This window comes from Cygnus atratus, chromosome 7, assembly GCF_013377495.2.
Source record: "Cygnus atratus isolate AKBS03 ecotype Queensland, Australia chromosome 7, CAtr_DNAZoo_HiC_assembly, whole genome shotgun sequence".
NCBI lineage: Eukaryota > Metazoa > Chordata > Aves > Anseriformes > Anatidae > Cygnus > Cygnus atratus.
In genome coordinates, this window is record NC_066368.1 from 36,981,325 (window position 1) to 37,008,400 (window position 27,076).

A 27,076-nucleotide genomic window follows, 5' to 3' on the forward strand; every position below is an offset into this window, starting at 1 on the left:
AATTTTCACTAGAAACATTATTTTCCAAATGATCTCCTGGATATTTCTGCAATACTCACTGTTCTTTTACAATTAACTTTGTAACTCAGCAAGATGGGATGCTATCCTCACTGTGTATTTGAGAAAGTGAGACATAAATAGATAAAGCTTAAAAACTTGGAAGTATCAGATTATCTTATGTAACACTTGGGAAACCTGAGGATCGACTTTTGGGAGTACTCATATAATTTTATACATAATTAGTCAAAGTAGAGCTCCCATTATAGTTATGATGCTAAAAGCGTTAGTATATTAGGTTTCACCATGTGTATCTCAGAAATAAGAAATATACAATTATTGGCAATCTTGACTATTTTGGCTTAAAAAAATTATTACTTAAGCCTCAGCCAGAAGTTTCTGACAGAAAAGAATTAAGTTCTTCAGAGATCTGTCTAAGAAACTAGTTTGTAAAACCAGTTCATATACTATATGACTTTTAGCTTCTTCAGCTAATGAGGCAGAGGCGAATTATGTATTCTTCCATCTCCCATTCAAAAAAAAAAAGCTTACAGAAACGTAAGCTGAGTTATTGAGTTTCATCAACTCAGTCCATGCTACAAGTATTTTTGTATTATACTACACTGTATTTTTGCAACTTAAATTCTAAATGTAATGTGGTGGTTTCCTGTGATGTAGGATGTTCCGGACAGTAGAATATTAATCTGTCAGTGAATGTGAGCATATAAATTGCAATATTAAATTATAAATATAATCTGCATTATCATAAAAATTAAAATTATTTTAAAAGTAAGTGAGTTTTAAGTTGTCTGAAGAAATACTACATACAGTAGAAAACACCTGTGGGAGACTTAAGGCTGAAAGTGTTCCTGCTTTTTGATCCTTTTGTGATTACAGCAGCAAAAGGAGATTTGACACATTGAGATTTTAGCATGAAAGAATACACCATTTGTATTTAATCAGCATATCTGGTTCTTGTGCTTGTCATACCACTAGGACAAGGCATAGAGTCAGTTTCCAGCTAAAAGCACTCTTCCTTAAAGAATAATTTAAAAGCAAGACCGAGTTTAGAGCAGCCTCCAGACCTCCCTACAATACACGATCACAGGGTTTTGAACAAAGAAGGATACATAGTCACGGCTGTCTCCTTGACTATTCTTTCCCTTTATTCTCTTTGAAGTACTCTTTGCTCAGATTCAAATTTGTAAACACAGAAAGCATCAATACATAGTCCTTAGGCAAAAAAAAGTTCTTTTATGTAATAACCTCTGTCCAAGAACTTTATAGCTATACCTCAACTTATCCATGTATAATAAGATGCAACCAAATACCTGTAGATAAAACTATATTGAGTGGCAGCATATATAACATTAAATCAGGATTAAAAAGGATACTGCTGTAAATACTGTACTGCAGAAATCAAATCTTTAAGTCAGACAATGCACCCAACTGTGTTTTTTTGCTGTCTTTCTTGGAAGACATTACAGACTACCATTACAGACTGGTTAGATCAGACAAAACAGAGAGGTTATCAAGCTCTCTCCTTCAAAGTCCTCTGCACCACCATGTATTAATCTCTCATCTAGTTGGATCTAATGATCATGTTAAGGGTGGTAAGGGAGTGAGTATGGGCAGGTGAGAGAGATAAACCCTTTCTGCATCTGTTCACATCCAGATAGGATCAAGCATAACATGGAATGGCATCTTAAATGCAGCCCTACAACCCACTGTACATCTCAATGATTCTTTGTTGGCTTTAAGAGGCTTTAGCATGACCTAACAATGCTCTGAATTGCAAACTGGCTGCATCCACTCCAAAATGGCCTTGAAATGTGGAGTTGCAGAACAGACCTCAGATGGGCTGGAAAACAAAATCCAGTATTTTGGATCCAAATGTCTTTTACCAAAATTAAAAATATTTTACTTGCTAAGTTATCTGCAAATATCCCTGTGAAATTGAACTGTTTTGAATTGGTACTGATTTAAAGAAGTTTTTATGAACATTTCTGTCTTTATTCTTCTACTCCTTATCAATGGTATTACCAAATTTTATTCATACCTTTATTTTTGCAGCTCTTGTATTACATATTTGCTTTTTGCCCTGGTATTGTGATTATTGAAAATGCATGCATTTCCCCTTTAAAAGGTTTTCAGAGGTGTATGTTAATTGTACTCTACAAACTGAAAGTCAAATCCTGCAGTCTTTTCCTTTGGACAGGTGAGTTTTTTCCTAAATATATTCAGCAGCTGACAACATTTCAGGACGCTATCAGAAGAAAAAAGTTAGAACTCTATTTTGCTTGTTCCTGGATCTACTATTGACTTGCTGTATGACCTTGGTCAAGTAACCTCTCAATTGTCCACCTGTAAAACAGAGACAAGACTATACACCCACCGTCTTGGTTTATTCTGAGCTTTAATGTTTATGAAGTGTTATGAGATGCTCTGGGAAGCGCTACAAAGTGAAAAGGGTTATCAGTCATCGGCAGTAAAACACAAGCTGCTGAAATATGGTGAAATCTGCCTTCCCTTGTCACAGGACGTGTTCGGTCTTGATCTGCATTCTGTACAGTATTCGTAATCTTACAAGTGTCTCAACACTGCATAGCATAAGGAAGGATAAATATCCCTAAGCATTCTGAGAGACTACCAGAAAATATTTCTGGTTTGAAGAAGTGAAGCCTGTTGTAAAGTACACGCTTCTCTTCTAAATACCTGGTTGTTTTCCATAACAGGAAAAAAGAAAGCCATTTTTGAGATAGGATTCCTAAATTACTTAAATAGCTAGACATTAGCTGAAAGCAGCACTAAATATCAATTTAAATACTTGGCTCTCAATTTTCCTTTCATTCATAATGTACTAGGTAAACTACACTAAAATAATTACTTGCTTATTACTCATGAATTTCAGTGCAGCAGCTGAGACAATGTAGATAAATAAGATGATTAATTGAAACAGAATGAATCACAACAAAATATGTTGTTGTGTAAGGTATGATTAACTCCACAGTGATTCATATCATTTCAAATAACAGGGCTTTTATCAATGACGGCTGCAAGGTTGGGAAATGATTTAAAAGCATTTCATCTTAGAGAGCCACTGCAGTTCACAAGGAAGGAGTGGGGAAAAGAGAGGGAGAAGCAGATTCAGTGTCTGCAGCTGAAATAGCCTTGGGTTGTTTCAGCATCCTTCCCACAGCACATCTTTACAGCATGCCACTGACATTATCAACCTCTCTTGTGCTAGAGACCTTCTCATTTTTCAACTGGCCACAGTTTATTAGATATTCCAATACTGAGAAAGTATCGGCATACTTAATTCTGTGAATTAAGCAGCAATATTACAATGCCATAGCTTTCCTATAATTGAAAATGAAGTATCTACACCAGGAATAAGTGTCAAAATTCTACAAAGACAGCAATGAAAAATGCTATTTATTTTTTCTCCGTTCAAAATTACGATTTTTAATTCTCAGACTCCCTCCAAAGACTTTGCAGTAGTCTCAAATGTAGGATTTATAAAAAGAAATCTCCATCTGTTTACAGCAGTTTAGAAAAGCAAACACAAGCAGCAGTTGACCTTAAAAAACTCTACCTGCTAAAACAGAAGAGGAGATGTCTCCTTACAAATTTTTTTCCCATGTGGATTTAATAAACTGGGTCGGAATATCTGACTATGGTTTTTAACTGAACTGCAAACTCCCCGTAAGGGAATGTGCAAGTCTCACTGTCTCACTCAGACTATGAAATGAAGATAATTACCCTCACCAGTGGGGCAAGTTTCTGAAAACCTCTGAAAGCATAATTAAATGGAAAGTACTGACATATATATTGAAATGCAAAACATTGACACTCAATTCATTTAAGATAATTAATACTTTTGAAAACTTAAATCAGAATGGAAAATGATTTAGAAGCTGAATGTAAAAGTGGAATTCACAAGGAAGATAGCTTACAAACAACCACTGGCTGAAAGTAACTCCTCAATATCCATCCGTTTCTGAAAGCTGAAGAATTAAAGAATTAAGGTATCTTAAGAGCTCTTTAAATGCATGCAAGTTAACTGTTCAGTAAAATGAGCCTCCTTGAGATGCATAGTTTCAATCCAAATACAATTTAGTGTTTGCCTTCTACTGGATAGTTTCAAACATTCAAAAATAATTGTAAATGCTTACTTGAAATTAATTACAGAAACAATTTTGTGATATTTATGACACGACCAGCCATCCTTTGCTATATTCCTCTCTCCTTGGTTCTGCCTGATATGGAAGAACAGATTGAAACGTTTGCTTCCCTTTCCTCACTCATCAAAAGTCAAACTGTATTTCCCTCCCTCCACATACCAAATTATACCTGCCACCTGATTTTCTCCCATCTCTCATCTCTTAATCATTTCCTTGGAAACAGACACTTCACCAGTTTGAAAAGGCATGCAGTAAGCGTGGTAAATGATCTGCTAGGTGTATGAACAGTAGCAATTAGATTGGTGTAAATTCAGATCAATTCAATTACATCATTGTGAATGCACACCAGTTGAAAAAGAATCACCATGTGGCTCGTTTACCTTACAAAGGCTGTTACATCTTGTTCTTGTGAGCTGTGGGCAGATTCCAAAACCAATCCTGTCCCAGGTGATAATCCAGCACAGTTTATAGGCAGGATTGAGTTTTGCCCGAATATCATATTGTAATGTTATATACTAAAGCACGTGCAGTGAAAGTTGGTTACAAATATGCGTTATAAGTTACATGAAATATGGAATAGACTAATTTATTTGGAAACTGTCATTTAGGTGTAAATCCCAGAGTGCTGAAAACAGTTTTATGCCAGAAAAATCCATTCACTCCTACAGTTAAGAAAAGCACAAAACTACAGACTGCAAGATCAAACTGGGAGAATGTTAACCACTGTTATCTGTTTTAAAGAGTTTATCAGTTTTAGTGACTGTTAATCAGCCATTAAAGTGAATTTCCCATGTCATTAAGAAGACTTGCCTTTATAAAGGCTTATAAAGGTTCACAAAGACTTTATTTAAACTACATATATTTGTGGGGATGTTTATGTTAGTATTTGATACCTCACTTGAAAGCATTTTAAATTAATGAAACAAAATGTGCCATTTCAGTGTAATTATAAGCTGAAATGATGACAAGACCTGTTTGATATCTTATTGCATACAAAGGCCCCCATCTTTTTAAAGATCAGGATTCATAATTCCAGAATCATTACTAAAGCTATTGTCATCGCTTGCTAAAACATAGATGTCTTGCACACAACTTTCTCTCTTTTCAGCACGTTTGCTGTCACACCAGCATCAATTTCCCAAACAGCTAGCAGAAGCATCTGTCTTTGCAGAATTCAGTTTACAATCCCGTAATTAATTTGTTCAGAGACTGTGTGTTTAGAAGTTACAGCTCTTTACACTAGAGAGGAAGATCTCATTTCCAAGATCTGTGATATTATTTTTGTTTATTCCACTGCTTAAAAAAATCCACGATTTCTATTCTCCATATCCTCCTTAACTTTTACTGATTGTTGCACACTATATACAAGCTATATTGCTTGGTTATGTTTTTTATTGTAAAGCTGTAGATGAGGAGCTCAGTACGTCTGTAATTCTGAAGTTTCTAAATTTTAAAATTTCTCAGTGGTATCCTGACTGCACGTAGGAAGACAACCCAGAAGATCTTTACCACATCAATATATTAATAAATATTCCTCTCTGAGTCGTGAATGACTGCCATATGTGGGGATGAATCATATGAAAGCTTTGTAGAGTCCCTTGAATTCTGAAGAACTCCAAAGAAAAGAAACTGCTATCCCCAGCTACATATTCCACAACACAGAACCTTTCCCACCAGAAGAAGCCCCTTCCCTGAAGAAAAGCTACTGTAACTTACATCTTTCGGGGAGACTAGAAATAGTGCACGTTCCTGTGGCCATTACTTACTTCTCTATGGGTTCTCTGATGAAAATAAAGTAGGACAGAAGTGGTGCTTCCTGGGTTGACCCTGTTGCAAAGTGCATCAGAGACAGTAAGTTTTAGCCCTAACTGAGAAAGTGGTCTAGAAAAGAAATAGATGCAAATATTGTCTCCTCTACTTGCCTGGTAATTGCTGCACAGGAAACACTGCACAATTTTATGTAGGGATGTAATTTTAAAGGCTTTCACTCCTTTGACCATTCAGTTACTGTAAGTTACTCTGAGTTGTAAAATATGTATTCTAAGGTGAGCTTCTACAGACGAATTAAGCAGCAACTTGTGACAAAGCAGTTATCATCAGGAGATAATTGACCTTATTTGAGAGTTAAGAATCCTGAGGCAAAGTAGAGTGTGCTTAATCCTGGCAGGTTAATTATCCAGTGATTATGGTAGCTTGGAAGGTATTATTGCTAAGAATCATTTGCAAAATGACACTATTAAAAAAACTTAATTTAATAAAAATTAAAAGCAATGACAATAATCAAGTTCTCCAGTCATGTATTGCTAGATAATAACTGCAGAATGGCCCTAATTGGTTAGCAGCAATGAACATGTAATTATTCCTATTCTGAATGTTCTGTACTAAATTTATTACATGAAGTACAGTTCATAAGTATCAAAATCCAAGGCAAGATGTTTGGCTAGCCATAAAAGGGATTTAAAACAATGATTAAAACACCACCGGTCATTGAGCTAATGCTGAAACTGATAAATGTATTGAGTTGTTATCACGATATTCAATGTCTCCATCACAGTTAAGGGTATCCTGGCATTTACATTCTGAACTAGAACATTTATTCCACGAGGTTTATAACTTGCCCATTTTAATTACCATCTGGCTGAAACTTGAAATAACCAATCTCCATTCAGATGTAAATTTTTTAGTAGAAGATGTAATTTAAAATCACTTCGCCAATTGTTTTTAGTTTAGGAATGGCAGTAATTTGGAATTTTGCCGTTCTTGGATGTTTTTTATATTACTCTAAAAAAAATAAACAGCTCAGTGATTAACAATCAAATTGTATTGGTCTATAATGTGGAGTGAAGATAAACATAAAGAATAAAAACCATGTCTGAGTCTATTGTTTGTACTAATAAAAAGCAATGACACAACTTAGTATGTCTTGCTTATATGTTAACTTACGCACTTTAAGTATTTAACTAAACTAGCAAAAATGATGGAATACATAGCAAAAAGCAAAAGGAAATCACAGTAAATGGGCAAAATTTTGGTGTTGACTAGCTGGGGAGGTTCATTCCCCATCAAGGCATACATAAACACAAAGTCCTGAATGTACTTGCAGATGAAATAAATATAGGAACAATAAACAAAGAAGGAAGCTACCAGAATGCAGAACATGTCAGAGTAAGCTTCTCTTGAGTTTTATAACTATTCTTTACCACAAACCATATGCAGAGAGCAGGAACACTGACAATTACAAGATGCAGCAGCTACTATAAACTGGAAGTATACCATGCCAAGAGTGTGGTTTCAAGTCACACAGAACGACAAGAGAATAAACCACTGTGAATATCATTTCAACATCTCAAAAGTAGCAATGTCCAGCTTATATAGTGGAAAACAGAGACTAAAAGATGACCAGGGTTTTAACTGATAGCAAAATTATACCATGAAAGGCTGGTACTCCAGAGTGTTTACATATGGTACAGACAAGTCTAAGGATGGTCACTTAAGCTTAAATAGTGTCTTTTACCCTGAAAGACAACAGGACGCTTCAGAAATTATACAAGGAAAATTCAGGGAATATTTCACACTTTAATATGCACAACAATCCTACACAGTATTTTATGACAGCAGGTGAAAAATACCATAGCAAACTCAAATGGCAGGGGAAATTAAGGTAGACTGAATATAATTTCCGAAACTGGAATGTTGCCAGTATAGTGGACTATTGCTTACAAAGCATGCAAATATACAAGTAGTACCAATCTATGTTTTATCTTCTGAGAAACAGTACCTTATGAACTCCTGTGATATGAATTCTCCTAATAGGTCAATGGGACAATATCTATATAGAAGACCAGCAATATTTAATCCCCGAAGTTACTCTTAACCTCTTCCACCCAAATATTGACTAGACTTGGTCTACCTAATTTGTGAGACCTGACTTTTTTTTACTTTAGAATACACTACTATGAAATCCAAATGCTCAGTAGCATCTTTGTAAGGACTGTATTGCAAAAGACTTAATTAAAGCAAAAATTGGCAACAGCAGCAAAATGTCCAGAAAACACCACTTCTATATTGCTAGCTACAGTCATTTTTTTTCTTATCCTACTGCATCTAAAAACATTACCATATTCTCCATTTTAAAAATACTTCTTTAGGTACTGTATTTGTAATAATGCTAGGCCCTAACTGGTAGACGCAGAAACAGTGTAAAAATTGATTTGTGTTGGTGGAACTCTGTGTCACAATCAGGAACAACCACTAACAGGAATGAGTAACTTTTCCATAATATTCCAGTACTAACGTAGTTATCTTGAGAGACATGCCAACACTTCATTTAGGTATATCACACTTTCAAAGATTTATTTATCTACTTAACCATTTTGTGCCGAGCAAACTAATATTTAAAAGCACTTTCTGAAGTGGAAAAAATCAAAAAGTGATAGCACTACAATGAGTGAAATCTGAATTCAGCTGGTCTATTACCATGGACCTCCAGGCAGAATTTCATGCAATCTGTTTCCCAACTGTTGCATAGCAAAGATAAGCCTTCCTTAGATGCACCACCAGTCTATCTACCATAAAAATCAACGAGAGCCTTCTAAACCAATTAAATATTTTTTAGCTTTCTCCTACCACTTCTCCCCAAAGATTCTACTTCATCACATAAAATGCTATCAAGAATAGGAGTATGCGTATGGAAACGAGTTGCGGCACTTCACCAGCTCTGCAGTGGCCCTTCATATTTTTTTCTTCCAACAGAGATTTAACTGCTGGGTGAGCACATCATGCATACGGGCAGCTATTAGGAAACGGCCAATGTGTTGGACATTTCCTCATTTAATCTAGAGTAACTTGTTCATGTGTTGCCACACTAAAACAAGCAAGTTGCAAACCTCTGACAGGCCAAGTTACACGTTTGGCATCAACTGAAATTTCACAGTCCAGTGACTGCGGATTTCATTCTCTACTGACACCTCAGATGGTGACTTTCTATCTCTATGTAAAGGAAAACCAAAAAGCAGACTTCTAGACACAAACAAGCAGGTGCAAGAGATGCAAATACCTTTTAAGACTCACCGTCTCATTTCCAAAAAGGACATCAACGTAGGGCATGACTTTCATCATAGGCTCTTTGTAGAACTGGCTAATAAACGGTGCAGAAAGATTTAAGCTGAAGATCTTGTTGTTTGCAGAAGCTTGAGTAGCCACTTTTAATACTGCTTCTGGTGAAACCGTCAGGAAGAATCCCTGCAAGCATCCAAACAAACAAATGATTTTTAATAGTTTCAAATCAGGAACCACATTAAGTATGCTGCTTCTATAAGGTCTCTCCAACCCAACTTTTCTGTCATATATATGCACAGATTTAAAAACAAACAAAAAACTATGGCTAAATGCTGCCTTTCCATTAAGAAATTACAGAAGTGACAAAGAATCTGCATATGCTGAGAATGACAACGCTCCAAAATTAAACATAACCCACTACTTCTGCACTGTATGTTGTTTCCTTTTCCATGGCAGCCAGGACTAGTGTTTGTAGTTGTAAAGTGTAAAGTAGTTGTAAAGTAGTTGTAAAGGTGCTACATTATAGTTCTAAATGGCCCTTTATAGAACGACAGTCAATCAGACTGCACTGCTTAATTCCAATGTCCAATAAGATGGCTTACACACAGCTAGGAGATGAATGAAATCCCTTGCCTGAGAAATTACTACCTTGTTTTTAACAAGTCTGTTGAGTATAGTGTCATTGTAGTAGTTGTAATTGTCCTACCAGAAAACCCTATGGGTTTTCACATTTCTGCCTATTTGCCTACGACCACAGACTTTGTAAAGGGATGCAGGTGCTCACAGGAAGGGCGACTGTGATGCTGTCAGCTATCAGAACTGAGCAGACCTGCAGTTCTTGCCCCTCAGCCGACACAGAGGTGGACTCCACAGTCTCAATGGGACATTCAGCTACAATCTTTACGCAAAAGATACTTAATTCTTTTCCATTATACCACATCTTCTAAAAATGTAACAATATAGTTTATCACCTCCCCAAGAGTATTGTCCTTCATTCTTTAATATTAAAGTTCTTGGTTGCTAACAGACCTAGGGAAATGATTTTTCAAGATCTCTTCTTCCCCAAGCTCAATGTTATCACAGATAAATACAAAGAATCAAAAAACGAAACAGAGAATGAACAGAACTGAATTTGTCTATGAAATTGTGAATGGTGATTTCAACCCCATATGCAGAACAGTTCAAGGATGCCAGTTTGAATTTAGCCTTGCACACGCTTACCTCCAACCCCGATAGGCAATGTTTTTCTGCATGTGTTCCAGGCATTATGTAAAGATTCCCTAGTTTCACTAATCTATTAATTAGACAATGGCTTGGTCTTTACACTAATTAAACAAACATCATGTGTTCTATTTCTATGATTCTAAAAGCAGTTTTATGAACTGTTCTCAAAATTCACTGAATAACAATCATTTTCAAGCAAGAGCAGCAAGGGTTAAATTTAAGGCCAGAGAAAATGTCTAAGGCACAGTAGACAACAATCTTTTTTGGGGGGACACACAAATAAAACCCCATTTCAGTTCTATCTGTAACACTGCCACTCTAAAAGGTACAATAGTGAAACAATTGTATTTTCCAGGTTTTATCCATATTATTTTGTTTTTGGATCATAGCATATCTATATTTTTCTCCTGTCTACTTCAGCTAACTGATCATCTCAGGCATCGTACTGCTGGAAAAATAATATAATAAAAAGTCTATAGGTTGAAGACTACTTAGAAAGTCTCCTGTTTATTTCTCCCTACCCCACGCTTTCCAGTGTAGCGAATGCAGGATTGCTTGTAGCGAATCATGCCCAGATTTTGCAAAACAAGAAGTCCAAAGGGCATAAGAATGCTTTGCATCTTGTGGAGTTACTCAGTACCTTGAACGACTGGAAGCCTGTAAACATCCAAGCTTCTTTGCTATTTTTACATTCTGAAGAATTAAAATGAACAGTTTATATAACATCTTGTCTCCATAGCAATCTCTACTATCTTTTAGTTTTTCATTTAATGAACAGAGTTGGATATTTAAATACTGTTCCAAACACAAAATAAAAACCTTTCAAGGTTAACATGTTGCCAGCTGTGGATAAATCACAGATTGCTATACAGTGGTCTGTGTAAATAGTAACCTGGTCAAATAATTAGGCTTCTTACCAATTTTAGGCTGAAAACTTCATCTGAACTAAAATACATCTGATTGTAATTTAAGGTACAGAACACTATCCCCGTGAGATCTAGCTCAGGCCTGCATCCAACTCCATTTTCCTTTGGAAAGGCAACATAAAAGTACTGAGATGCAGATAGTAGAGCTTGCTTTTTCAGATCCTGCAAAGTAGAGGGCTAGAACTCTCTCAAAGCTACAACTCTGTCTTCGGGGTTTCCTAAAGCTCATTTCTGCCATTTAATTTCAGCCTTCCACGAACTTTTCATTTTATATTTTTATTTAAATAGTTATTTGATATTAAAATACAGAAATTAAGAGTTGTGTATGTGAGAACTCACTACAACTTTGCCACGTATAACAGTTCTTTGCAAATAAAAGTTGTAGAAATACAACAAAAAAGTTGTAGCAGTACAATTCACACAATGGAATTAATAAAGCAGGAAGAAAATGTATAAAGTCTGAACTGAACAGATCTTGGTTTAAAGAAAGCAAATTAGATATTCCCCTCATCCCCTGAAAGTATTTAAATGGAGTTTGACTCTATTTTCAGTGGAACTCCAGTTACAGCTATGGCCAGCATTACTGTTACATGAACCCAGCTTTTGTTGTTTGAACTAAAACTAGATAAGCCACAGACCACTCTACTGCAGCATGCTACAATTTTGAACAGGAATGAACTCCTCCAAAATAAACAGGTTTTCTTATGCCTCACTGAGATTCACAACAAAAAAAATGTCACTCCATATCTTCCTCAGAACCACAGCCTTCGTGTTCTTGCAGCTGCCACTGCTTTTTGTCCAGCCAAATGTATAAAAAGGAATGTGCAAGTCAACTGCTCCCACCTAGTCCAGAAATTAACTGTTAGCCAACACTAGCTTTGAGTGTGAGAATAAGTATTTCCATGTGTCACTTCTGGGACAGGACGGTAAGGTTTTCTTATGTCAAATAAGGACAATTTAGAAGTTGGAGGACTACAGGTTGGGTTTACACCTTTGTTTGATTTCTTAAGCTCTTATTCTTCGTTTTTTTTTGTTTGTTTTTTTTTTTTGTTTTTTTTTTTTTTCTCCTCCTTCTAAATAGCAGTACTAATTTGGAGATTTTCCTTGGGTAGACTGTTGAGTAGTACACGTGATCTCACCTCTCTCTCCTCCACATTTGTGGATTCTTTACTGACAGTTCCAAGTCTCCCAAAACACAAGACAAAGACCACTAATCTAGAAGACTTTGTAGTTCACAAAGAAGTTCTATTCCCACTAACAAGAAGATTAAGAGAATGATCAAAAATATTCTATACCCATCTACACACCTCTGCTTACTCCTGAGGGTTTTGGGAACCTTTTTACCCTCAAAACCAAAGGATTATTAAAATAGTAACAAAAATGCTTGTAAGCAAAAGATGAGTCAATTGCTTAATATACAGAAATTCCAATAGCCTGGGAAAGTTAGCTTGCATTTATATCAGAAATTAAATTACTGTGCATGTATTTATGTTTGTGAAAGAATGCAGTACATACAAGTACATGATAATTAGGCAGTGCAGTCAAAAGAAAGTGAAAGAGAGCAATATCGTACTACAAAAACCTATTAAACATTAAAGGCTATCAGACATATTTGCAGCACACAGTATTCCTTTGGCATGCACTGATTGAGGCTGAGAATACCAGATGCTACTGCTTCAAGATGTGCCACTATTTTCTGCTGCTCAAACTGTAACGAGCCTCTTCTCTATGTCAGGAGGAAGGTACCATTGTACCACAAGCCAGAGAGCAAAGCTGAACTATTATATACATCAGGAAAATAAGATGATATACTGAATTATTTATATGTATGTTTGTACGTATAAACACACGAAATGCAAAAATACTTTTCTCATTCATTGTAGCAAGTATTTCTGCTTAAATACAGTCCTTTGGTGGGAAAAAAATTCTTGTGGGAAAAAGAGAAATAAAAAGGAAGAAATAAGTAAAATACATTTGTTATTGCAGACACATGGTTACAGGAGATACAGTAGCTTGGTTATAACTTAAGAGCTTTTAAAATTCAACATTAAGATGTGCATGACAGCAGTAGACAAAGTCAAGAGAGAATATGACATCTTGCTTTTGCAATACTCAGGAATTCTGCAAGGATGCACCTTTTTAAATCGTACCCAGGTACTGTGAGTATAGGACAGTCTTTTATGATCATATCTTCTTTTTAATAGTTACTAGTGTTTTTGAAAGGATTTGGTGGGTTTATGCATAAACAACATGTCTTTGCATCTCTCTCATTTTTATCACATGCAAACCCCAAAGGTTTCTTCTGACCTACACTATGCTCATGTAGCACTAGCACTAGCAGATGTGAGTGCAGCAAATGAAGGGTGTCAGAAGTGTCAGCAGCATAGAATCAGAGAAGTATCATAGTACTTCTATGAACTATGAATCAGAGAAGTATCATAGAATCAGATGAAGTATCTCATGAAGCCAGAACTACTCTGGCTTTGGTGAAAGTAATACTGAATAAGGTGTTCTGTCCAAACTGAGCAGTCTTGCCATCATTTGTTCACATGAAAAAATGTACTCACACTGAATTCATCTGCATTACATACATGTAAATGTTTGCACAATGAGGATCGAGGTGTTTTTTTTTCTTTTTTTTTTCTTCTTTTTTTAAACCAATAAATACTTCCTTAAAGCCAAAAACTGAAAACTGTGACTTAGTATACGTTTAGACAAATCCAGAGTGAGATGATAACAAACAGCTTTGCATTTCTGGATTTATTATTGTTTAATACCACAGAAGCAATGTTTGCATAAGAACACGTAGAGATGATAAAAAATAAGATTGCTCTCAAACCTATCACCCTCTGAAATCCTTCCATTTGCCTTCTCTTTGTACCTCTTACCCCCTCCTAACCACCCCCACTTTCAGAGTGGTTTACAAGAAAATAACTTTATGAGCGACTAGATTTTGAACTATGGCATTTTGAACTGATTTTGAAATACCATTTGGTAACAATGTAAAATCAATACATCATAAGTGTGAATCAAAATATTTAACTTTCAGATACACATATACAACAGTCTGTTGCCATTAAAGATGAATTATATTCTGCCAACATGAAAGGAACACATCATTTAATCCAAAATTATTTTATGGCACGCATTTACATAAAAATGCAGTTATGATGACATCACACACTCATCCATCTAAAGGCTGGAATTTTTCAGGCACATTAAAAGTTTGACAGTTCCACAGTGACAGTGCTGATAAATGCCGTGATTCAGTAAAGCCCTACAGAAATCATCCAACTTCAAGCATGCTGGCAGTTCCAGCAAAATCAGCGAGACTGCTCAGGTGCCAAAAGAACGTGCTCTGCTAAACTGCAGATGTAACCAAGTCAGAGCTTTGGATTTGGTTACATTTCCCATATTCTGTACACAAAGAGAACTTTAAGCCATGCACTTGGGCAGAGGAGACTTCTCCTCTGCTCCGCCATCAGTTTTGTCTGCTGCAGCCCAGCAGAGCTATCAGAGCCTGAAAGGAGTGAAGATGCAACACACGGCAATTTTTGGGATGGAGAATGAATCACTGGGTCACTGCTCTAGAGAGAACCACTTAAACAAGGTTTCTACGTGAGAGACCCATGTCTTCTAGCCTCTGAAGTGCATGGAGCACAGATTGGGCGTAGTCCACATCCCACCCACTGACTGAGACCGACAAAGAAATCATCTCCCTTCAGAACAGGAAACAGAAGGAATCTTCCTGGAAAGTTAGAGCAAAAGCTCTTCATCTTAGTACTTCTGGGAGTTTAAAAGAGCAGAGAACAATATAGAGAACTGCATCTGCAACACCAAACTATCTGGCTACTCTACTTTGTACACGCAGCACTGCCAGATTATCAGGCTTACTGGACCCCCTACCTCTTCACCTGACTTTTAAGCATTTATACTTGCAACTGCCTGAAATCATTCAAGTACTTTCCTTCCTGAGATATGACAGAAGAGTATGAAATGATATAGATATTAAAATCCTCCTGACACTAAAAAACTCCAGAAATAACAACAACAACAACAACAAACACCACTACACAAATCAGATAAACACCATAAATTTTACTAATGAAAGTGCTTGTTCTTTAAGTCATTTTTTTACTTCCTCTAGGAAGGACAAAAGCTCTGTATAATTTGGGAAATGTCCAGTCTGTGAAATATATGCAAGTCATTTTAATCTGTGTACCTGTTCTTCATGTAATTGGTTATTTAGGAATTTAGTACGCACCTACGTGGTTTCAACTACATTTTCAAACTATATTTTATCTTGATCAGCAAGTAGTTACCTAATGAAACAAAACCCGCTGCTCTTTGTCCAGTTCCTACTGGAGACAGTTGTTTTAAATCAGAAAGCAAGGACAGCAAGAATGCAACAATTTCTCTGAGTAATTGTTTTGGCTTGTTCCTGTATGCATTGTTTATTTTTATGAAAGTATTGCTTTATAACTGGAAAATGACTAAGCTGTAAACTATTGTTTTATCATTCTGAGTGGCCAGTGTTTCTGTTTTTGATAAAAGCCAAGTTTCAAACAGTTTTCAGTAACATAGGAAAAAACCTAACTGTCAGTAAATGTGCTTATATTGACCGTGACATTTTCCTCTATGATGGTGCCAACATGTCAGAAGGAGAGGATTGCTTTCAGATTTGAACAGCTTCTTTGTTGCTGAAGTGAACTCTGATTGCTGTCATATTAGTATCTATCAGATTACAACAGTAGCAGAAAAACTCCAATATTTGCCATTGTATGTTAAAAAAAATAATTATTTTACATATATACTAGCAATTTTTTTAATTTTAAGTAATTCAGACTTCTTTTTCCGTTCTGAATACTATCAATTAAACTACGCATTACCCAGGAAGTTCCACCAAGTCATATTTAGGACAAAATAATTGTGTGACTTTACTTGTAAGACGTATACTTGCAGGATGTACGGATGAAAGCTTAAACAATGAGGTGTAGAAGTATACACGTGCGAGAGAGCAGTAATATACCTAGTTTTGGTGAAGGGAAATGTCATCCCAAATAAAAAAATCTCCTATTTCCCTGGAAACTCCAAAGATACTTAAGCTCATATTAGCAATGTGAATTAAGATCTTAAGATGATGGTCAGACATAGCTCCCTGAAGTCTGCCCCTCTGTGAGGAAGCAAAAGATCTCTGTACTATTTCCACAGCTCAGCACAGAGTTTTGTGCGTGTTTATTAAGCTCAAGGAGTAAGATCTCTGTTTTTATTCATACTTAATTTATAACAAATTTTGGAGGGAACTATTAATGAAACATCATCTGAGAGACAGAAGCCTGATTTTTATTATTGCTTTGATTAAGTAACTCGGCCTTTTTTGCCTCTGTTTGCCCACTTGCAAAATAGTTATAATGATAAATACACCTCCATTGGCAGAACCAGTGGGAGGTTTAATTACTTAACATTACTGAAATGATTGAAATTCTATGTTGAAAGGTATTATAAAGTACAGGGTATTACCATCAATAAAATATAAGCTGCAAATCAAACAAGCTATGCTCAAGAGCAAGGCACTTTTCTTCTTAGTACCCTCAAAACACTTTGCTACACATTTTCTTCACTGAAAAACAACTGAATCTTTACCAAGAAAGCAATGCATCTCAAAACATTAATTAAATTGTTGACTAAAGAGAGAAACTCTTTCACCTTTCATCCTTCTAAAACAATTCTTCATTAAAATTAGCATTGCCTAACCGATCTATAAAACAAACAAACCAACAAAACATATAATGTTTTTAGACCAGAAAGTAAGATCAGACATACCAATTATTGTTTAATGAAACAATAACCAGAAATCTTAATATTGGCAATTATATTATTTATGATGTTTGGAACATTGAGATAATTGATTTTCAAACTTAATTTCCACAGTTTCGAACAAAATCCCTGTCCTGGCAAAGTAGCATTTCAGGACGTAAAGAATAAGGTATGGTTAATTTAGGCTCTTGATGATTGTGCAACATTTGCTTTTTATGTATATGGCTAGTTACATTAATATAATTTGGCATCTCATTAATTATGTAAACATCAACCATATGTTGAATTCACTCAAGTTTGGTGTGTACATAATATTTACAGTATATTAGTAAATTAAGAGAATCTACGTAACCACAAATGCATAGAGTTTCTAATTCTCTAGACAGTTAATCCTCAATTTGAGAGCTCTACAAACATAAAACAGTCTATTTATTGCTTCTTCAAATAGCCTTGAACAAGAAGAGAAAAAATATGAGCACCTTTTTAATCAAATGTGCTGTATCAGCACATTGGTTTATTTTATAAGTACAGGTAAAACAGTCAAAGACTGAAACAGTGGCTGACCATGGCTGTATTAGTAGATAATCACTATCACTGCGTATCTAAAGATCTTGTAAAAATGCAGAAAGTCTTGGGGAGAACTGTTCAAAGCTTGTGCATTAGTATTGCTTCCTGAAGAATTTTGTCTTTAATGTTCCTTGGGCTGAAAACCATAACAATTCTTCTGCTGTATAACATGCAAGAGACTTTTTGGATACGTGATATGTGACACTGCACACCAATATTGTGACTTCTGGAGTGGAGGGCGAAACGAATCTGGACTTGCGCTGCTGTATTTACAAATTTTAGCTCCCCTGCTAATAAAAAAGGAAAAAACTCCTCAGCCACTTCCGGCTCTGTACCAGCATACACTACTGCGTCTGTGCCCTCCGTGTTCGCATTCCCAGATGATTCAGAGGAATGACAACTGTTATGCAATATAAACAAATACAGGAATGAGTAAAATGCTATGAAAAATAAGCCAACTCCAGCATGACTTCTATACCTTATGAGTTTCCATAAACAACATGCCCATGTTATGAAAGGTTTTACCTAAATTCAGGTTAGAAAACACATACAAGATAAAAAAAGTCATGCTTTTCCCTAAGTACTCTCATACTGAAACACTTAGGCAGAAACCTTTCTTTCCTCCCCCCAGCTACCTTTGAGATCTTGTAAATTATAAGAACAGCAGCACGAGGATTAAATATTAATCAAAGTCATTACCATTATTGTTAGAACATATTTTAAGAGCCCCAAAGAAAGGATATTATTTCACTAACAAAGATCATATCATCAGAAAGACTACACGAATACTGCTGCACAGTAGGTACGAAGAAGAAAAAAAAGGATCAAGAGGTAACAAACGATTTCAGAAACTTATTGTACAATTCAAAGGCTAAGTCATCCTTTATGTGAGTCCTTTAAGTAGAGCAGATTCTCAATGGGCAAAACAGAGCTCTATATAGAACCACAGATGCATATAATGTATTTATAAAATGTCATTTTGCTGGGGAAAACAACAGAGTACAACCAAGGATACAAACTCCATAAATTGTATCACTGACAATCCAGAACAGCTCTGAAGTTTCAGTGGAGATCTGAACTCACTTGCTGTGTAATATGGCTACTCAACTCACAACCAGCATACATGGAACTATCATCTTTTACAGGAAGACTTACTCATTGTATGAAAATAATGACAAGCTTTATTGAATAACAGGGCTTTTGCTGTTTCCAAATTAAGGAGTAAATGATTAATAAAACAAATACCTTCCTAGGCTCCCAAAGGTATTTGCTAGCTTATTTTAACAGCTTGCATACCCTTGTGACATATTTAATGTATAAGCGACATTATGGCAAAAAATTAAGTGCATAGTAAAATAAAATGCTCAGAAGAACTAAAAAAGCAATTGTTAAAATAATAAAGGATGTATTTTAATTTCCAACTTACCAATTTTAAATATAAGTGCATGAACATTTCCTTTTAACTACCACTCTTTTCTCAAGTCTAGCTCCAGAATCAGAACTCCAAAAAAACCTTCTTTCATAGCAAATATAATATTTACTATGAACATGCAATTAAGTCCTAATGACTTGGATTAATTACCACATCAGGATTTACAATAAAACATTTATTGCTCACACTTTCACACATTAAAATTAATTATTTAAAAGAACGTTAATGTTATTGCTTGGGCTTTTAATTTTCATTATGCAGAGACTCCTGCATGGCTTTGTTTCTGAGCACACAAATAAATGAGGGTCAGGACTTAGCTAATTCTAATTAAGAAATTATTTATTAAGAAATAAAGTTGAAATATGGATGGTTACTAAACTCTAAATGAAGATATTTTCACTTAAATTAATTTGGGTAATAACTGTCTGTAGAACACTTTGAACACAAAGTGCTTAGCAATTAATTATTACAGTCTGAATGAGTTCTTTCTTCACATTCAAAGGTGGGGGGGAATATCTCTAACCATTAGCTTATTCGAGCCAAATAATACTTATACGAAGTTTCTGTTTCTAATGAGCTCATTAGTTCACACCTCAGAAACCATTTCTTAATAGCAGGACCACTACTGCAACCAGGGAGAGCAGCGTTTGTCTTTTACTCTCAGATCTTACAACATTGGGAGAACTCCTCTGCTAAGACACTATTTTTTGTCATGTCACATTAATGTGGGAGTAGCATATTTCAGAAGGGGCTTCAATTTATACTGCTATCCAAGATGTTTGAATGCTCTGGATAAGTTTTAATTTTCTGCTGAGTATTTTCAGTACTTCTCTACTTGAAAATAACTCCACTCCTGTCACTTTCCTTGGCCACCGCAGAAAATCAGACTACAAATACAGGAAATGTATTGCAGAATTTTTTTCCCATTTGTGTAATATTTCTAGAAACAATTTTAAAGCCATAAAAGATCAAGTTAAGTGGTCAAATTATGGCAGAGAACCAACCTTTCTTGATGCAAAACATCTCTGAGTTTTCAAGTAAAATGATTTTGAGAACAGGAAACCTCTAAAAGCCAGTCAGCAAAGACCTATTTGTTCGCTAAGAATGCGTGGCCTCTGGCAATACCTCTTTAGCTACCTTAGAAACATATCAATCCCATGCAGTCTTCATCAATAGGTATCCAAGTTCAATGGGGTACAGGTCCATTCTGCAAATGTTGCAATTTGTTTAGTACTAAATGGTCATGTACCTTACAACTTCTGATAGGAACAGTTGCATATCACAGACATTCTGTTAAAACCACAAATGTCTGGCATAATGAAATTCTGGACATACTGAATGAGGTACGTGTACATCATATATCTACACAGAATCATAGAATCACTTAAGTTGGAAAAGACCTCCAAAATCATCAAGTCCAACCATTCACCTGTGCCAAGTTTACCGCTAAACCATGTCTCTAAGCACCACATCGACACACTTTTTGAATACCTCTAGGGATGGTGACTCAACTACTTCCCTGGGCAGCATGTTCCAATGCCTCACAACCCTTTCAGTGATGAAATTTTTCCCAATATCCAACTGAAACCTCCTTTGGTGCAACTTGAGGCCATTTCCTCTTGTCTTATCACTTAGTGCTTAGGAGAAGAGACCGATCCCCACCTCGCTATAGACTCCTTGAAAGTAATTGGAGAGGAGACCTGTGATAAGGTCTCTCCCCTGACTCTCCTTTTCTCCAGGCTAAAAAATGCAAGCTCCCTCAGCCACTCCTCATAAGACTTGTTCTCTACACCATTCACCAGCTTCATTGTCCTTCTTTGAACAAGCTCCAGCACCCTGATGCCCTTCTTGGTGTTGTCTGCCAGCAAACTGAGGGTGCACTCAATCCCATCGTCCAGATCACTGATAAAGATATTGAAGAGAACTGCCCCATATATATGTATCACATATATATATAGATGTATATACATCATGCTGCGATTTCTGACAGTAAGATCACATGCTGCTGAATTTAAAAACACTGTGTAATGTTATACCTTTTTTTTATGCAACCATGGAAGCATATGGGCAGTATTTTCCACTTAATGTATGACAGACAAATGGATTTCATAAACTGTCATATAAATGAGAATTTATAGTTTCAAATGAATTTACAGATTAAGTACCACAAAGCAGAATACAAATAACAATTCAGAATATCATTGGTAATTGATGACTTCTTTGGACTCACTTAAGCTTCCAAAACTGTTATTTAATGGTCACAAAGATACATTCAAGGGGATAATTCCAACATAGCAATTCTGTTTTGAGAAGACCAGTATAACCCTTTGAACATACATCTCTTCTGTTTGTTAGTCCTAAAAATACTTAGTCTGGTTTAACTCAATTTGCTTGTTCTTTACATGTTGAAGTGTACAGGGAAATTAAGAAATTAAGAGATGTACAGGAGTTAACATGTTCTTAAAAATTTGTGTTAGAAATTAATTAATTCAAACAAACTATTTCTGAAACTCCAGTGAGTTTGTAACATTTGAAGAAGTTTCACACAGGAAAAAAAAAAATCACAGTAGAGGGTCAAACATTAGAATGTCCTCAAAAATATTCAAAACAACAGAACATAAGTCAGCTGTCCACCTTTGAAGTCACTCTAACAAACCTCCAGTGGTCCATTCAAGCCTGAATTATTCTAGGAGTCTACGGTACAGTAGATGTATGGTATTTGAAAAATACATACTGTATGGAAAAAGCACATATACTCCAATGTTTTATGAGCTTCTAAGAGATTATTTCTGAACATCCAAGCACTGCAAATACCTGTAACATTTATGTAGGCAATTAGCTATTTTACCTTGAAAACCACACCAAAAAATGCATACACTTTGCAAATGAACTGTGTAAATGCATGTTCTGGTTGATACCTGAAAGCGTCCATCAACTAAAAGAGAATACTTTGGAGAAACTTTCTGAAAAGGTCCACCAACTTGAAAAGAGATTATTTTCCTCCCCACCTGAACGAACCAGTTACCACCAACTAAAAGAGAATTCTTTGAAGAAACTTTCTGAAGAGGTCCACCAACTTAAAGAGAATTTATTTTCCTCCCACCTGTACAAACCAGTGTCTCAGCTATTAGGGGTAAGTGTTCATCCGTGCAAGGAAGACGATATGGTGGGTACACACCCCGTGCCACCCTGTGGTTTTACCTACGTGACCATGGAGAGGACATGAGAAAATGGGATGGAAAATCTACCGCGACCCTAGAGGCATGGGTACGTGAGTTGCAAAAGAAAACAATCGGGAAAAAGGGGTTCTCTGAAAAGTTTGCTGCTCCAACTTCCAGCAGGCAGTCCTTTAAACACAGAAACGAAGATTCTGACCAGGACTAGAGGGGCCCTGCCTCCAGCCAGGGGGAGGAAAGGGACAATCGAGTTTATTGGACTGTGTGGATTCGATGGCCTGGCACGTCAGACGCACAGAAGAATAAGGCTTTAGTAGACACCGGTGCACAATGTACTCTAATACCATCAAGCTATAAAGGGCCAGACCCCATCTGTATTTATGGAGTGATGGGGGGATCCCAGCAGTTAACTGTATTGGAGGCTGAACTGAGTCTAACTGGGAATAAGTGGCAAAAGCACTGTATTGTGACTGGCCCAGATGCTCTGTGCATCCTTGGCATAGACTATCTTAGAAGAGGATATTTCAAGGACCCAAAAGGGTTCCGGTGGGCTTTTGGCATAGCTGCCTTAGAGACAGAGGACATTAAACAGTTGTCTACCTTGCCTGGTATCTCAGAGGACCCTTCTGTTGTGGGGTTGCTTAGAGTTGAAGAACAGCAAGTGCCAATCACTACCACAACTATGCACCAGCGGCAATATCGCACCAACTGAGACTCCCTGATTCCCATCCATAAGCTAATTCATCAACTGGAGAGCCAAGGAGTGATCAGCAAGACTCATTCACCTTTTAATAGTCCCATATGGCCAGTGCGAAAGTCTAATGGTGAGTGGAGACTAACAGTGGACTATCGTGGCCTGAACGAAGTCATGCCACCACTGAGTGCTGCAGTGCCGGACATGCTAGAACTCCAGTACGAACTGGAATCAAAGGCAGCCAAGTGGTATGCCACAATTGATATAGCTAATGCATTTTTCTCCATCCCTCTAGCAGCAGGGTGCAGGCCACAGTTTGCTTTCACTTGGAGGGGAGTCCAATATACTTGGAATCGGCTGCCCCAGGGGTGGAAACACAGCCCTACCATTTGCCATGGACTGATCCAGTCTGCGCTGGAGCAGGGGGAGGCTCCTGAACACCTGCAGTACATCGATGACATCATTGTGTGGGGTGACACTGCAGAGGAAATTTTCAAGAAAGGGAAGAAAATAGTCCAAATCCTCTGAAGGCCGGTTTTGCCATAAAACAAAATAAAATTAAAGGACCTGCACGAGAGATCCAGTTTTTAGGAATAAAATGGCAAGATGGACGTTGTCAAATCCTAATGGATGTGATCAACAAAATAACAGCTATGTCTCCACCAACTAGCAAAAAAGAAACACAAACTTTCCTAGGTGTCGTGGGGTTTTGGAGAATGCACATTCCAAATTACAGTCTGATTGTAAACCCGCTCTACCAAGTAACCCGTAAGAAGAATGATTTCGAATGGGGCCCTGAGCAATGACAAGCCTTTGAACAAATTAAGCAGGAAATAGTTCATGCAGTAGCCTTTGGGCCAGTCCGAACAGGACCAGATGTAAAGAATGTGCTCTACACCGCAGCCGGGGAGAATGGCCCCACCTGGAGCCTCTGGCAGAAAGAACCTGGGGAAACTCGAGGTCGACCCTTTCATCTAGTCGACCCCTAGCTTTTGGAGCTGGGGATACAGAGGATCTGAGGCCCGTTACACGCCAACCGAAAAGGAGATATTGGCAGCATATGAAGGAGTTCGATCTGCTTTGGAAGTGGTCGGTACTGAAGCGCAGCTCCTCCTGGCACCCCGACTACTGGTACTAGGCTGGATGTTTGAAAGGAAGGGTTCCCTCTACACGTCATGCAACTGATGCTACATGGAGCAAGTGGGTTGCACTGATTACTCAGCGGGCTTGAATAGGAAACCCCAGTTGCCCAGGAATCTTGGAAGTTATTACGGACTGGCAGGAAGGCAAATACTTTGGGATATCATCAGAGGAGGAGGTGGTCTGTGCTGAAGAAGCCCCACTGTACAACAAGCTACCAGAAAATGAGAAGAAATATGCCCTGTTCACTGATGGGTCCTGCCGTATTGTGGGAAAGCATCAGAGATGGAAAGCTGCTGTATGGAGTCCTACACGACGAGTTGCAGAAGCTGCTGAGGGAAAAGGTGAATCGAGTCAGTTTGCAGAAGTGAAAGCCATCCAGCTGGCTTTAGATAATGCTGAATGAGAAAAGTGGCCAGTTCTCTATCTCTATACTGATTCATGGATGGTAGCAAATGCCATGTGGGGGTGGTTACAGCAATGGAAGCAGAACAACTGGGAACACAGGGGCAAACCCATCTGGGCTGCTGCATTGTGGCAAGATATTGCTGCCCGGGTAGAGAACCTGGTTGTAAAGGTTATGCCATGTAGATGCTCATGTGCCCAAGAATCGGGCTACTGAAGAACATCAAAACAACCGGCAGGTAGATCAGGCTGCTGAGATTGAAGTGGCTCAGGTGGACCTGGACTGGCAACATGAAGGTGAATTATTTATAGCCCAATGGGCCCATGACACCTCAGGCCATCAAGGTAGAGATGCAACATACAGATGGGCTCATAATCGAGGGGTGGACCTGACCAGGGGACACTATAGCACAGGTTATTCATGATTGTGAAACATGTGCTGTAATCAAGCAAGCCAAACGGTCAAAGCCTCTTTGGTATGGAGGACGATGGCTGAAATATAAATATGGAGAGGCCTGGCAGATTGATTACATCACACTCCCTCAAACCCGCAACGGCAAGTGCCACGTACTTACAATGGCGGAAGCAACCACCGGATGGCTGGAAACATATCCTGTGCCCCATGCCACCGCCCAGAAACACTATCCTGGGCCTTGAAAAAGCAAGTTCTGTGGCGACATGGCACCCCAGAAAGAATTGAGTCAGACAATGGACTCATTTCCGAAACAACCTTATAGACACTTGGGCCAAAGAACATGGTATTGAGTGGGTGTATCACATCCCTTATCATGCACCAGCCTCTGGGAAATTTGAACGATACAATGGACTGTTAAAGACTACACTGAAAGCAACGGGTGCTGGGGACATTCAAAAATTGGGATACGCATTTGGCAAAGGCCACCTGGTTAGTCAATACTAGGGGATCTGCCAACCGAGCTGGACCTGCCCAATCAAACCTGTTACGTACTGTAGAAGGGGATAAAGTTCCTGTAGTACACATGCTGGGTAAAACAGTCCTGGGCTTACTCTGCCTCAGGAAAAGGCAAACCCATTTGTGGGATTGCTTTTGCTCAGGGACCTGGATGCACTTGTTGGATAATGCAAAAGAATGGGGAGGTCCGGTGTGTACCTCAAGGGGACCTAATACTGGGTGAGAATAGCCCATGAGTTGAATTGTAGTATGTTAATTATTATATAATACTGTATGTAATCACTACTATGATTGCTATATACCATAGATGAAAATGGTGATTAATTAGAATGTATTGGAAAGAGTGTAACCCGAGCATGACATAAATGGTATGCAACAAGGGGTGGATATATGTCCTGGTTTCAGTTAGGACAGAGTGAATTTTCCTCCTAGTAGCTGGTAGGTGCTATGTTTTGGATTAGGATGAGAAGAGCGCTGATAACATGCTGATGTTTTTAATTGTTGCAGAGCAGTGCTTACACCAAGCCAAGGGACTTTTCAGCTTCTCGCTCTGTCCTGCCAGCGGGCAGGATAGGGGTGCAGCAAGAGGGGAGGGGACAGACCCAGGACAGCTGACCCAAACTGGCCAAAGGGGTATTCCATACCATCTGACGTCATGCTGAACAATATATAGGGGTGGCTAGCCAGGGGTGGGGGCCGGCTGCTCGGGGATAGGCTGGGCATCAGTCAGCGGGTGGTAATCAATTGCATTGTGCATCACTTGTTTCGGACACTATTATTATTATTATTATTATTATTATTATTATTATTATTTTCTTGTCTTAATAAACTGTCTTTATCTCAACTCACAGGCTTCACTTTCCTGTTTCTCTCCCCCATCCAGAGAGAGAGGGGGGAGGGTGAGCGAATGGCTGTGTGGTGTTTAGCTGCCGGCCAGGTTAAACCACAACAATGCATCATGAGTAGAATAACACCTTAGAGATTAGGTCCTCCTGAGGCCCTTTCTAAACTACATGGGACTTCCCTGAATTCCACATTATGAAGTCAATGGGATCTTAATAATGTTTACAGCCCTACATGTAGACAGTATTCTGGACAGAAATGAGCTACAAGAATATTAATTACAACAGATGTTTTCCGCTGTTTCTCCTTTACTTGATTTTCTGCTCATGCAATGTTTTGTCCTTAAAAAATAAGGGAGAATAAGAAAAATAGATACTAAAGCTAACGTGATGTATTTAACAGTCAGCATTAACGTGTGTGCTAATTTATGTACTATAACCATGATATTCTAGATTAGGTTATCAGTGAATCTTTAACTGTGACACGTTGGACGCATATAGAGATAAATGAAAAAGCATTCCTTTCAAATCAGCATTTAAGCTCATGTTTTATTACTTTTATTAAAAAAAAAAAAAGGAAGTTGGGATGTCTCAAAATCACCTCCTCAATTCTGTGAGTTTAAATCTATTTCTTATGCTATATAAACATTATTTCTACTTTTTAAATACCGAGACTAGAACAT

At 37.5% G+C, this 27,076-nt stretch overlaps 1 protein-coding gene across 6 annotated transcripts in view; it reads right to left on the reverse strand.

The window, feature by feature from the left end:
- ADK (adenosine kinase) overlaps positions 1-27,076 on the reverse strand; it is a 291,598-nt gene that overhangs the window by 72,020 nt on the left and 192,502 nt on the right. For all 6 annotated transcript variants that reach the window (XM_035543036.2, XM_035543028.2, XM_035542992.1 and 3 more), the window contains one exon: positions 9,252-9,422. In XM_035543036.2, the coding sequence (XP_035398929.1) occupies positions 9,252-9,422 (171 nt within the window). The remainder of the gene's footprint in view (positions 1-9,251; positions 9,423-27,076) is intronic.